The 13,912-nt window shown below is 40.0% G+C and overlaps 1 protein-coding gene across 12 annotated transcripts in view; it reads left to right on the forward strand.

The window, feature by feature from the left end:
• Window positions 1-13,912, forward strand: part of MAST2 (microtubule associated serine/threonine kinase 2) — a 198,896-nt gene that overhangs the window by 137,490 nt on the left and 47,494 nt on the right. For all 12 annotated transcript variants that reach the window (XM_081818316.1, XM_081818317.1, XM_081818314.1 and 9 more), the window contains one exon: window positions 649-740. In XM_081818316.1, coding sequence (XP_081674442.1) covers window positions 649-740 — 92 coding nt within the window. The remainder of the gene's footprint in view (window positions 1-648; window positions 741-13,912) is intronic.

Raw genomic sequence — 13,912 nt, forward strand, 5'->3', positions numbered from 1 at the left:
TTTTTTTAAAAAGATTTTATTTATTTATTTGACAGAGAGACAGCAAGAGAGGAGACCCAAGCCAGGGGAGTGGGAGAGGGAGGAGCAGGCTTCCTGCGGGGCAGGGAGCCCGATGTGGGGCTCGATCCCAGGACCCTGGGATCATGACCTGAACCGAAGGCAGCCGCTTAATGACTGAGCCACCCAGGCGCCCCAGCAGTTTTTTAAAAAATAAATTTCGTGGGTTAAGTTAATGGTTTCATTTTTATGGCAAGAACATTAATTTTTATGAGACATGAGAATATGACTTGGTTTTTTGTTTTCTAAATCAAATTTACCATGACCTTTCTTCTTTAGATACCATTAAGTCATGGTTGTTACCTTTAGAGGAGCTCCTTGAGTTTGCTTGGGAAGCAAAACGAAAACATTAGAAAAGTGCAATGGTAATACAAGATAAAAGCCAAGACAGTGACAAAAGTTATTATAAGGTGGAACACTATGAATTATGAAGTCTTTCTGGAGCAAACAGGATTTGCTGACCCAGTTCAGTTTAAAGTTGGATACTGCTCAGTCCATGGAATGATGTCACTCTTGTTCCTCAGTAGCCATTTAAGTTCTCAGAGCCCATGGTGGACCCTGTTATAACTGACGTTTCTGTTTTCATTGCAGTTGTCGGACAAGTAACCGCAAGAGTTTGATTGTGACCTCTAGCACATCACCTACACTACCACGGCCACACTCACCACTCCATGGCCACACAGGTGAGTGCTTGAAGGTTAAGAAAGGTGGGATGAAAGAGTGGCCAGTGACACTTCTTTCCTACTTCTCACTTTGTGTGGCTCAGCATATTACATTGTTACTCCACTTGGTTGACTGAGGCATACCGAGTTCATGGCCATGCTTTCTATGGGAGAATGTGTTCAGTCTGTTTTTGACTCGTAGTTGTTTCTTACCGCGACCTGCCAACATTCCTTTTGGTCTTGTACATATTTTGGGGCCAGGTTTGTATCCTGGGTCCATGGCCTCTGTTGGGGTATATTGAGAGCCTGTTATGGCTCCAGTCATCTGGGGCTGTGTGAAAAGAGCTTTATTAAATGTTGTCCTACCATGCCCAAGGGGCAGTCCTTACAAAGATGGTTTTCTGCCTCATGGGACTCCTGATAACTTTCTCTGTTAGAATAGGAGTCAACAAAGGTGAGAGGAATATTTGTTTTTTGTTGGTATTGATTTCACATATTGGAATTGAGCAAAAGATCTCATATATTCAGACTCTGCTCCATCTGGAACCTGGGCTCCTCTAGACAGTATAAGGACTGATTTAGTTGCCTCTGACTGGGGAATATAGAAAAATTATGAGGCAGAAGACCTTATTTGAGTTAGCCATACATTTTAGTCTAGACATGTATTTTTGTACCCCAGGAAAGCCAGTGAGGGGCCTTAGCTTTGCTAAAGGGGTTGTTGCACTGTTACACTGTTCATTGCTACATTATTTACAGTGGAAGTTCCAGACCTAGGTGTAATGGAAATGGAACAGGCTTAGAACCGTAGGAAGCCGTTTAGAGCTTACTGCATGGGTTTGGTAAGCCATGGGCCTTGTGTATCTTTGGGCAATAAAACAGTACCAAAGCAATGCAACAGCTCATCATCAAACCAGATAAGACAGGTCTGTTTCACTTGGGTTTGTCTCCTTGCTCACAGTTTACTGTGTCTTTGGAGGGAGAAAATGAGGGTGCATGTGGAATAGTTGTGTAAGCACACTGAGAGTCTGCTGATTCTGAAATTGATCTTTGTACTTTGGAGAAGGTTCTCACTTTACTGGGCTCATCTCCAGCTATTCAGTGTGCTCATGGACCTTTTCCAGGAATCAATAAAACTCTTAAACACTAACTCTCACATTAGAAGACACCACGAAGAGTGCAGGGGGACCCAGGGGATTGGAGATTTACTGAGACTGGAAAGCAAAGCTCTCATTGTGTTTAGGTATGTTCCTCAAACAGACTGGGTTATGTGCACTCTACCCTGGAACTTTGTAAAAACAGCATGTATCTGACCTTGCCTTTTCATCCTATAGAAATAAATTTAGCATCTCTAGACCTTATACATTATTTCACAACTATAATGTGAGTACTAGGCATTAATTACTACTGGCTGTTCCTCTCTGAGATGATTATCTCTCTATTTAGATCCCCAGCAGTTAGAGTTTTGGATCAAATCTTCCCTATTCAAGTGACTTTGACTGAGAACATCATCTGGTCTTTTCAGCCTGCCTAGGGCTGTGGACTCTTGCTTTGAGTTAATATGTATAACATACTTCATACTCCATAAATGTTACCTGTCATCATCATCATCTCTCCCCAAATCACTGCAAAAAATCCAGGTGGGCCTCAGACCCAGGAAAGAAGGATTGACGTAAAAGCCTAATTCATGGCTGTAGACTCTTTACTTAACCTATATGTTGAGAAAGGAAGCACTGATTGTTCCATGCAGATCAAACTTCCCATTAGTTTATATCCTCAGATCTTATACATCCTGATCTGTTGAGTAATATGAAGCCTCTTGATTTGAAAGTAGGTCTATTTATTCCATATAGCTCATTCCATTATTAAACACTTACTATATATAATATAACTACAGTAAGGTCAGTTTAGTAGGTACTTAGTCATTCTGGAAATAGAACCTTCCTAGTTCATTGTTTTTTTTAAATTTATTAACTGTGCTTTTTAGAGCAGTTTTTAGGTTCGAAGCAAAATTCAGCAAAAAGTACAGAGAGTTCCCCTATACTCCATTGCCCCACACGTGCATAACCTCCCCCATTATCAGTATCCTGCACCAGAGTGGTACATTTGTTAAAGTCAATTAATTTACATTGGCACATCATTATCATTCAAAGTCCATAGTTTATATTAGAGTTTGCTCTTGGTGTTGTATACATCCTGTGGGTTTTGACAAAGGTACAATCACATGTATCTATCATTGTAGCATCATGCAGAATAGTTTCACTGCCCTAAAAATCCCCTGTGCTCTGCCTTTTCTTCTCTTCCTGCCTCCAAACCCCGGCAGCCACTAATCTTTTCACTGTCTCCATAGTTTGCCTTTTACGGAATTTCATATAGTTGGAATCATACAGTATGTAGCCTTTTCAGATTGGCTTATTTCACTTAGTATTTGCACTTAAGATTTCTTCATGTCTTACCATGGCTTGATAGCTCATTTCTTTTTAGCACTGAGTAATAATATTCCATTGTCCGATGTACCACAATTTATAAATCCATTCACCTACGGAAGGGCATCTTGGTGGCTTCCAAATTTGGCAGTTATGAATAAAGCTATTATAAATATCTCTGGGCAAATTTTTTTGGACATAAGTTTTCAGTTCATTTGGATAAATACCAAAGAGCTTAACTGATTGCTGGATCATATGGTTAAGGGTATGTTTAGTTGTAAGAAACTGAAGAACTGTTTTCCAAAGTGTACCATTTTGCATTCCCACTTGCAATGAATGAGAGTTCCTGTTGCTCCACATCCTTGCCATCATTTGGTGTTGTGTTTTGGAATTTGGCTATTCTAATAGGTTCATAATGGTATCTCGTTTCAGTTTTCATATCCCTAATGGCATATGATGTTGAACATCTTTTCATATGCTTACTTGCCATCTTTTTTGGTGAGGTGTCCGTTCACATCTTTTGCCTGTTTTTTAATCAGGTTTGTTTTCTTATCTTGAGTTTTAAGTGTTCTTTGTGTATTTTGGATAACAGTCTTTTATCAGATAGCTTTTGCAGTTATGTTTTCCTAGTCTTAGGCTTGTTTCTTCATTCTCTTTTGCATAGCAGAAGTTTTTAATTTTAATGAAAACCAACTTAATTATTTCTTTCGTGGATCATGCCTTTGGTGGTGTGTCTATTATTTATTTATTTAGTTAGTTATTTTTGAGAGCGAGAGAGTGTGCGCTCACGCAGGGGAGGAGGGACAGAGGGAGAGGGAGAGAGAGAATCTTAAGCAGGCTCCATGCCCAGTGCAGAGTTTGATGTGGGGCTCCGTCTCATGACCCTGAGATCATGACCTGAGCCAAAATCAAGAGTTGGATGCTTAACCGACTGAGTCAGGCGCCCCTGGTGTTGTGTCTAAAATGTCATTGCCAGGGCTCTTGTATGGCTCAGTTGGTTAAGCCTTTGGCTCAGGTCATGATCCCCAGGGTCCTGGGATTGAGCCCCTCGTCAGGCTCCCTGCTCAGCAGGGAGTCTGCTTCTCCCTCTTCCCCTCCCCCTGGCTCGTGCTCGCACTCTCTCTCTCTCAAAAATAAATAAATAAATAATCTTTTAAAAAATTTAAATAAAATGTCATTGCCATACTGAGGGTCATCAAGGTTTTCTCCAGTGTTACCTTCTAGGAGGTTTATAGTTTTGCGTTTTATGTTTAGGTCTGTGATCCATTTTGAGTTAATTTTTTTTTTTTTTAAAGATTTTATTTATTTGACAGAGAGAGACACAGTGAGAGAGGGAACACAAGCAGGGGGAGTGCGAGAGGGAGAAGCAGGCTTCCCGCGGAGCAGGGAGCCTGATGTGGGGCTCGATCCCAGGACCCTGGGATCATGACCTGAGCCGAAGGCAGACATTTAATGACTGAGCCACCCAGGCGCCCCTAATATCACCTGATTTTAAACTAGTATACTGGAACTTAGAGGATGACTTCCTTGAACCTTTGGACCAAGCCCCAGTAATTTATTCCTCTTTATTCCCTAACACTTGCAGCCTCCTCACTCTATCTTCCTTGAATGCACTAAGGCTAATTTCATTATCCCTTATTCCTGTTAATATCAGTCACTACAGGAATCCCCTGGCACACTTCCCTCCCATCTCCTACACTCTTAATTCCTATAAATCTCTGAATATTCCCTGTTTTGTCCCTTTTTCTCAACCCTCTCTGACTCTTGAAACACTTCCAGTGTACCTTTTGGAATTTATTATCAGCACTATCTCCTATATTCTCAGTCTTCTTCTAATGGAATCCTGTAGGAGAGGGAGGGGGTTAGAACAGATTGTCCTGCAGCTCTCTCAAGTGTTAGCTCTTACCTATCCCATGACCTTATACCATTGGGCCAGAAAGGAAGAGGAAGATGTCCTTATCTTTTCATTATTCTCCCTTTTTTTTTTTTTTAAAGATTGTATTTATCCATTTGACAGAGAGAGACACAGAGAGAGAGGGAACACAAGCAGGGGGAGTGGGAGAAGGAGAAGCAGGCTTCCCGCTGAGCAGGGAGCCTGATGCGGGGTTCAATACCAGGACCCTGGGATCATGACCTGAGCTGAAGGCAAATGCTTAACGACTGAGCCACCCAGGTGCCCCTCCCTTTCTTTTTCTTAATGTCCCCAACCTTTGATTCTTATACTATTAAATTTTATCACTATCCATCATTGCAGTTGTAAATATCTTAGCTCTTGACTCTATTACTCTTCACTTCTAACTCCTGTTATTCTTGATGGTTTGAATATACTCATTGATTTTTCAGTTGTTTGAACTCCAGTCTTCGAGTGAGCTTCTCCTCCATAGTACCTCAGTTACTTAGACTGTGCCTGCATAATTTTAGTTTCATTCTTCTTGCTGCTGTCTAAGCACCTCCAATCTTTCTACCTTGTGCCATCTAGAAGCCCCATCCCCCCCAAACCAAACATTTGATTCCAGGATCTCCAGTCCTTGAGACCCTTAAATATATTAAGTTTAGGATGCCTTCTAAATACTGATATGGGTAGATCAATGTATTAGGCTGGAGAGTACCTGGAAGAGAACATAAGGAGCCAACAGAATACCTACCCCATCTCTAGGGCCTGTGATGCAAAAGGATGTGTAAAAGCAAAGTTATTATTTGAAAGAACTTCAGGGGAAGCTATGTATTCAGGGTGAGAGTCAAGTTTCACCTAATAAATATGTTAAGGGCTATATTAAATATATGTCCAGGGTGCTTGGGAGTACATAATCAAGGATAACACTGGCAGTTGCAAGATCAGTTAAGAGACCACTGCCATTGTCAAGATGTAAGGGAGTGTTAGAAATGGAGAAAGTATATGTATATGAGAAAAATTTATGAGGTTAAATAATCAAGAGATCAGAATCAGTTATCTCCAGATTTCCTGCTTAGGTGATTAATGACTAATAATACCCTTAGCTTAAATAAGGAATACTGAAGAATCAATGTAAGGGAAGGAAAAAGAAGATCCAAGAAGCAAGTCTATACATATATGGACACTTGATTTATGGTGAGAGTAACGCTGGGACAATTGTATGTCCATATGGAGAAATTGAAAGATTTAACTCTTACTTCATAGAAATCAATTCCAGGTAAATTTTAGATTTTTTTTCAGTCTCATTAAGGTATGATTGATAAAGTTGTAAGATATTTAAAGTATACAACATGATGACCTGATATGCATTGAATTGTAGTTTTAAATGTGAAAGTCAATACCCTCTAATTCCATCCACGTCGATGCAAATGGTAGGTATTCATCCTTTCTAATGGCTGAGTAATATTCCATTGTATATATGAACCACATCTTCTTTATCCATTCATCTCTTGAAGGACATCTTGGCTCTTTCTACAGTTTGGCTATTGTGGACATTGCTGCTATGAACATTGGGGTACAGGTGCCCCTTCTTTTCACTACATCTGTATCTTTGAGATAAATACTCAGTAGTGTAATTGCTGGGTCATAGGGTAGCTCTATTTTTAACGTCTTAAGGAACCTCCATACTTTTTTCCAGAGTGGCTGTACCAGCTTGCATTCCCACCAACAGTGTAAGAGGGTTCCCCTTTCTCCACATTCTCGCCAACATTTGTTGTTCCCTGTCTTATTAATTTTAGCCATTCTAACTGGTATAAGATGGTATCTCATTGTGGTTTTGATTTGTATTTCCCTGATGACTAGTGATGTGGAGCATTTTTTCATGTGTCTTGTTGCCCATCTGTATATCTTCTTTGGAGAGGTGTCGGTTCATGTCTTCTGCCCATTTCTTGACTGGTTTATTTGTTTCTTGGGTGTTGAGTTTGTTAAGTTCTTTATAGATCTTGGATACCAGCCCTTTATCTGATACGTCATTTGCAAATATCTTCTCCCATTCTGTGGGTTGCTTTTTAGTTTTGTTGACCGTTTCCTTTGCTGTGCAGAAGCTTTCTATCTTGATGAAGTCCCAATAGTTCATTTTTGCTTTAACTGGAGGGTATTATGCTAAGTGAAATAAGTCAGTCAGAGAAAGAATTATATGGTTTCACTCATATGTGGAATATAAGGAATAGTGCAGAGGACCATAGGGGAAGGGAGAGAAAACTGAATGGGAAGAATTCAGAGAGGGAGACAATCCATGAGAGACTCTGGGAAACAAACTGAGGGTTGTAGAAGGGGGGGGGATGGGGTAACTGGATGATGGGTATTGAGTAGGGCGCTTGATGTGATGAGCACTGGGTGTTATACACAACTAATGAATCGTTGAACACTACATCAAAAACTAATGATGTACTATGTATTGGCTAATTGAACATAATAAAAATAAATGTGAAAGTCAAAACACTATTCTTTTAGGTGTATAGGAGGGGTCTCCTGACTGGCTCAGTCAGTTAAGTGTGGGACTCTTGATTTTGGCTTGGGTCATGATCTCAGAGTCGTAAAACCAACCCCCGCATTGGGCTCTGCACTCAGCACAGAGTCTGCTTGAGATTCTCTACCTCTCCCTCTGCCCCTCCTGCTCTGCTCGTGTGTGCTCTCTCTCTCTCTCTCAAATAAATAAATAATAAATAAAATCTTAGAGAATATCTTGATTTTAAAAAAAGGAGTTTTTTTTTAAAGGATGTAAAGAGGTTAATACTTTTGACTACCTTAAAAGTAAGAATTTGTGGACATTAGAAGATAATGTGAAAAAGCAAGCCACAACGTGGGAGAAGATAATTATGCGCTTAAAACTGGTAAAGGGCTTGGATTCAAAACCTGTAGAGAACTCCAGCAAATCAATAAAATAAAAAGTAGTATGACTGAAAAACATCCAAGGGACTTGAACAGGAGTTAGTTAACAAAAGCAATCCAAATGGCCAATAAATACATGAAGATACTTTAATCTCATAGTAATTATGGAAATGTAAAATAAAATCACAATGAAATGCCATTATGTGACCACCAACAATGGCTTGAAGTGACAAAACCAAGTGTAACTAAGTATATGAAACACTGGTAATCCTTAAACACTATGGTGGAAGTACAAATTTGTACATTTTACAAAAACAGTTTGGCATTTTTTTCAAAGAAAGTTTAAAAATAGACAAACTAGAACATGAAAAGTCACTTATTTGTATGACTCCATTTCTATGAAATGTCCAGGATGGGCAATTCCATGGAAACAGAAAGTAGGGGCTCCTGGGTGGCTCAGTCGTTAAGCATCTGCCTTTGGCTCACGTCATGATCCCAGGGTCCTGGGATCCAGCCCCACTTTGGGCTCCCTGCTCAGCGGGCGGCCTGCTTCTCCCTCTCCCACTCCCCCTGCTTGTGTTCCCTCTCTCTCTTTGTCAAATAAATAAATAAATAAATAAATAAAATCTTAATAAATAAAGTAGATTAGTGGTTTGCCAGGAGCGTAGGGAGAGAGGAGAATGAGGAATGATTGCTAACAGGGACAGTTTCCTTTTTGATTGATAACAATGTTCTGGAAGTATATAGTGGTGATAGTTGTACAACTTTGTGAATATACTAAAAACCACTAAACTGTACACTTTAAAAAGTTGGATTTTATAATATGTGAATTATATCTCAATTTTTAAAAACTATATGAGAAAAAAACTAAACTCGAATATTTAGAGATGCCTACCTAGTTGATAAAGCTATAAAGAAATGATAGCCGGGCGCCTGGGTGGCTCAGTTGGTTAAGCGACTGCCTTCGGCTCAGGTCATGATCCTGGAGTCCCGGGATCGAGTCCCACATCGGGCTCCCTGCTCAGCGAGGAGTCTGCTTCTCCCTCTGACCCTCCTCCCTTGCATGCTCTCTGTCTCTCATTCTCTCTCTCGCAAATAAATAAAATCTTAAAAAAAAAAAAAAAAAGAAATGACAGCCATAAAAGTAAGGGCAATGTAAAGGGGAGGGACTTTGGAAGGATTATATAGAGGGATTTTGGAAGACGGCATTGTTAACCTGGATGGTGTTTACATAAGGGCTTGCTATATAATTATATTCCTTTATAACTAAACTGTGTTAAGCGAAGCAGCTGGTTCAAGGTCAAATGACTGTTCCCTGTTCTGTTTTTATATGTTTCATTATAACTTGTTTCTCTGGCATGGATGACTGTTTGCCTTTGAACTGTCTCCTCCAACTGCTAAACTGCTTGGTATTGGTAAAGTTGAAAAAAGCCTGGTTTATAGGCTGCTGGGTTTTCTGTCTTGAGATTTTTTTTGTCCTATTGATCCATTTCTGGCTGTTTTTAAGAAAGAGTTCTTTTTTTTTTTTTTCTTTTTTTTAAGAGTTCTTCTCAATAATTGATTTTTAAGAATTAATTTAAATATTTGCTTCAAAATGTTAATATTCTAACATCTTAATTTTCTTATTTTTAAGTTTTTATTTAAATTCCAGTTAGTTAACATACAGTGTAATATTAGTTTTGGGTATACAATATAGTGATTCAACACTTCCGTACATCACCCAGTGCTCATCACAACAAGTGCACTCCTCAATCCCCAGCACCTATTTAACCTATACTCCACCCACCTCCCCTCTGGTAACTACATTCTTCATAGTTAAGAGTCTGTTTCTTGGTTTGCCTCTCTCTCTCTCTCTTTTTTTTCCTTTTGCTCATTTGTTTTGTTTCTTAAATTCTACATATGAGTGAAATCATATGGTATTTGTCTTTCTCTGACTTACTTTGCTTAGCATATTCTCTAGCTCCATCCATGTTGTTGCAGATGCCAAGATTTCATTCTTTTTTATGGCTGAGTAATATTCCATTGTATGTATATACTACATCTTTTTAATCCATTCATCAGTTGGTGGACAGTTGACCTGTTTCTATAATTTGGCCATTGTAGATAATGCTGCTATAAGTATCGGGGTGCATGTATCCCTTTGAATTAGTGTTTTTGTATTCTTTGGGTAAATGCCTAGTAGTGCAATTGCTGGATGGTAGTAGAGTTCTATTTTTTTTTAAGTTTTTATTTAAATTCCAGTTAACATACAGTGTAATATTAGTTTCAGGTGTACAATATAGTGATTCAACACTTCCTCACAACACCTGGTGCTCATCACAAGTGTACTTTTTAATCCCTATTACCTATCTAACCCATCCCCCCACTCACCTCCATTCTCACATCTTAATTTTCCCCTCAAAATAAGACCAATTCAGAGGCACCTGGGTGGCTCAGTCGGTTGAGCATCTGCCTTTGGCTCAGGTTGTGATCCCAGGGTCGTGGGATCGAGCCCCTCGTGGTACTCCCTGATCAGCAGAGAGCCTGCTTCTCCCTCTCCCTCTGCCCCTCCCCCTGCTTATGCACGCATGTTCTCTGTCAAATAAATAAATTTAAAAATCTTTAAAATAATAAGACCAGGGCGCCTGGGTGGCTCAGTCGTTAAGCATCTGCCTTCAGCTCAGGTCATGATCCTGGGGTCCTGGGATCGAGCCCCACATTGGGCTCCCTGCTCAGCGGGAAGTCTGCTTCTCCCTCTCCCTCTCCCCCTGCTTGTGTTCCGTCTCTCCCTGTGTCTCTCTCTGTCAAATAAATAAATAAAATCTTAAAAAAAAAAAAAAAGACCAATTCAAATTATTGATTTTGTCACAACCCTCAGATTGGTAATTTTGGCCTTTTTAAGGTAAAGTGAATGTTGGAGAAATAGAGAAAACAGGAAAAGTATCGTGCCATTTTTAGGCCATGGCATCTGGTGGTATAATAAACAATTTCTCTGGTCTTTATCCCAGGTTCCTGGTAGAGAGCTTCTAGAAACCTTGTAACTTCCAGGGTGATAGGAGTGTCTTTGTTATGCTAATGGAGCAGTTCAAAGCGGCCCTCTAGGTAGCTTCAAGATGGCGGCTTGTTCCCCGGGAAGGAAGACCAAGCACATGATTAGAAAGTTGGAGTTTTGGGCCAGCCCAACCTCCTGGGAAGGGGAATAGGAGGTGGAGATTGAGTTTAGTTGTACAGCCAATGATTTAATCAGTTGTGCCTGTGTAATGAGACCAAATTAAAAACTGTAGGCACCAAAGCTCTGAGTAGAGCATCCTGGCTGGTGAACACATTTATGTGCTGGGAGGGCAACACACCCTGTTTACACAAGGAGAGGGCACAGGAGCTCTGCATTCCTTCCCTGACCTTGCCTATGTGCATCCTTTATAATAAAAGTGTAATACTAAATATAACACTTCCTGAGTTCTGTGAATTGTTCTAGTAAATTATTGAACCTGGAAGGGGGAGCTATGGAAACATCCAAATTTATAGTCATATGTCCAAAGTACAGGTGGCCTTGTCACCTTCCTTCCCCCAAGATTTATGGCTGGTATAGGAAGTGAGGCAATCTTGAGGACTTTGCTCTTAATCTGTCTGATCTGTGCTATGTGTGGTTGGTATCATAATTAAATTGTAGTACACCTACTTAGTGTCAGAATAGTATCCTTTGAATAATCTATTGGAGCCTGGCCAGTTGGAAGGAATGCTTGTTACGATCTGTTATTTTGTCAGCTTTCAGACATTATTATTTCCCTTTGAACTATAGAAATTTTTTGCCAAAGATTACCATCTCAGACACAGGTAACAGGTTTTTTTTGTTTTTTCGTTTTTTAAGATTTTATTTATTTATTTGTTAGAGAGTGGGCGAGAGAGAGTGAGCAAGGGTACAAGCAGGGGGAGCAGCAGAGGGAGAGGGAGAAGCAGGTTTCCCACTGAGCAGGGACCCCGATGTGGGACTCGATCCCAGGGCACTGGGATCATGACCTGAGCCGAAGGCAGACGCTTAACCGACTGAGCCACCCAGGCGTCCCACAGGTAACAGTTTTTGACTGTTTCCCTGGCAACTGCCCCATGACTTGCAAGCCATTTCCTTACTTTGATGTTGGCCATATTTGATATTAAAATATTAAATTGTGAATCAGCTCTAAAAAGTTCTAATGAACAAATGCATAAACCTTAAAAACTGATAAATTAGTAAGTACTTACCTTATTAACATGGGAATAAAGTACCATACAGTGCCTTTAGTTCTGGTAGATGCCATCGAGGATTAAAAAATAGATGAACAGAGGAGAAACAGAAGACATACTCAGTTTAAGACTCAGGAAAAGCTGGGGTAAGGGGGGAAAAAAAAACATTGAGAAAAAGCCTTTGATAAACTAACTCTAGGTGAATATATTCTGACTTTTTATGGTCTTATGGAGGCCCTAATCACCTTTGATTTGACTTATTGAAGAAACTCCCTAACTCCTTTTTTCTTTCTACTCAGCCCATTCTAAATTTTGAAACTGGACATTTTTTTCTAATATATCACTTTGTACCTGTCATTCTACTACTTAGAATTTTTTTAAGGATTTTTTTTTTTAAAGATTTTTTATTGATTTATTTGACAGAGAGAGACAGCGAGAGAGGGAACACAAGCAGGGGGAGTGGGAGAGGGAGAAGCAGGCTTCCCGCGGAGCAGGGAGCCCTATGTGGGACTCGATCCCAGGACTCTGGGATCATGACCTGAGCCGAAGGCAGACGCTTAACAACTGAGCCACCCAGGTGCCCCTAGAATTTTTGAATAGCAACATTCTCCAAAGTGGTTCTCTAAAGATGATCCATTCGAGCATGGGGGAAAAATACTAAAACTTATTTTTTACCATGAAAAATGAGAATTAAATCAGGTTTTACTAGCGTTTAAGTATGGAGCAACACTGGTACTACCCACATTAGATCCAAGCGTTAGCCTGTGTCATAAACTGTACATAACATACCATGAACAGAGTTGAGTTCCCCTGTACGCCCTTAGTCATCATTTTCCTTGAGCATATTGCAGCTTACAGGTTTTGCTATTACTTAAGTCTCTCTCTCTCTTTTTTTTTTTAATTCCAGTATAGTTAAAGTACAGTGTTAAATTAGGTTCAGGTGTACAATATGATTCAGCAATCCTGTACATTACTTAGTGCTCATTAGAATAAGTATACTCTTCATCTGCTCACCTTTTTAACCCATCCTCCCACCCCCCCACCCTGGCAACCACCAGTTTGTTCTCTTACAGTGCATTTGTCCAGAACCTTGTAATATAGTGTGGAGGGAGCCTTTGAAATGGTTTGTGCAAGAAGGAAATTTAGTGGTTGTCTTGTGGCAAATTACTTAAAAGAATGGTCAAACTAAATGATGTAGCAGTTTTCTTGTACAAAATGTCAAGTGTTCCAAATTTCCTGAACTTTCCTGTGCTAACAAGTGGTTTTCAGTAGTATGCTGCCTAGGAGTTGGGGTGGGGGGTGGGCAGCAGTGACAAATACTCTTAGTCTATCTGTTAAAGTGAAGATAATGTGTAACAGTGAGTGAAAAAGTAGCTGCATTTTGAAAGAAATTTGTGCCACGCAAAGAGCATTTTGAAAATGGGTATTTGGAAATGTTACCGTTTGTATGTGATTTTGTTGACAAAAATGATGCCACCTCTTAAAACAGGTAAATCTGCCTCTTAAAAACATTGGAAAGAAAATGTTCTCATCTTCCCAATGAAAGGTTTAATAGATTTTGAACCTATTTGTTAAAAATATAGTAACATTAGGGCGCCTGGGTGGCTCAGTTGGTTAAGCGACTGCCTTCGGCTCAGGTCATGATCCTGGAGTCCCGGGATCGAGTCCCGCATCAGGCTCCCTGCTCGGCAGGGAGTCTGCTTCTCCCTCTGACCCTCCTCCCTCTCATGCTCTCTGTATCTCATTCTCTCTGTCTCAAATAAATAAATAAAATCTTTAAAAAAAAA

This window comes from Leptonychotes weddellii, chromosome 4, assembly GCF_054177405.1.
Source record: "Leptonychotes weddellii isolate Sample4059 chromosome 4, ASM5417740v2, whole genome shotgun sequence".
Taxonomy (NCBI): Eukaryota; Metazoa; Chordata; class Mammalia; order Carnivora; family Phocidae; genus Leptonychotes; species Leptonychotes weddellii.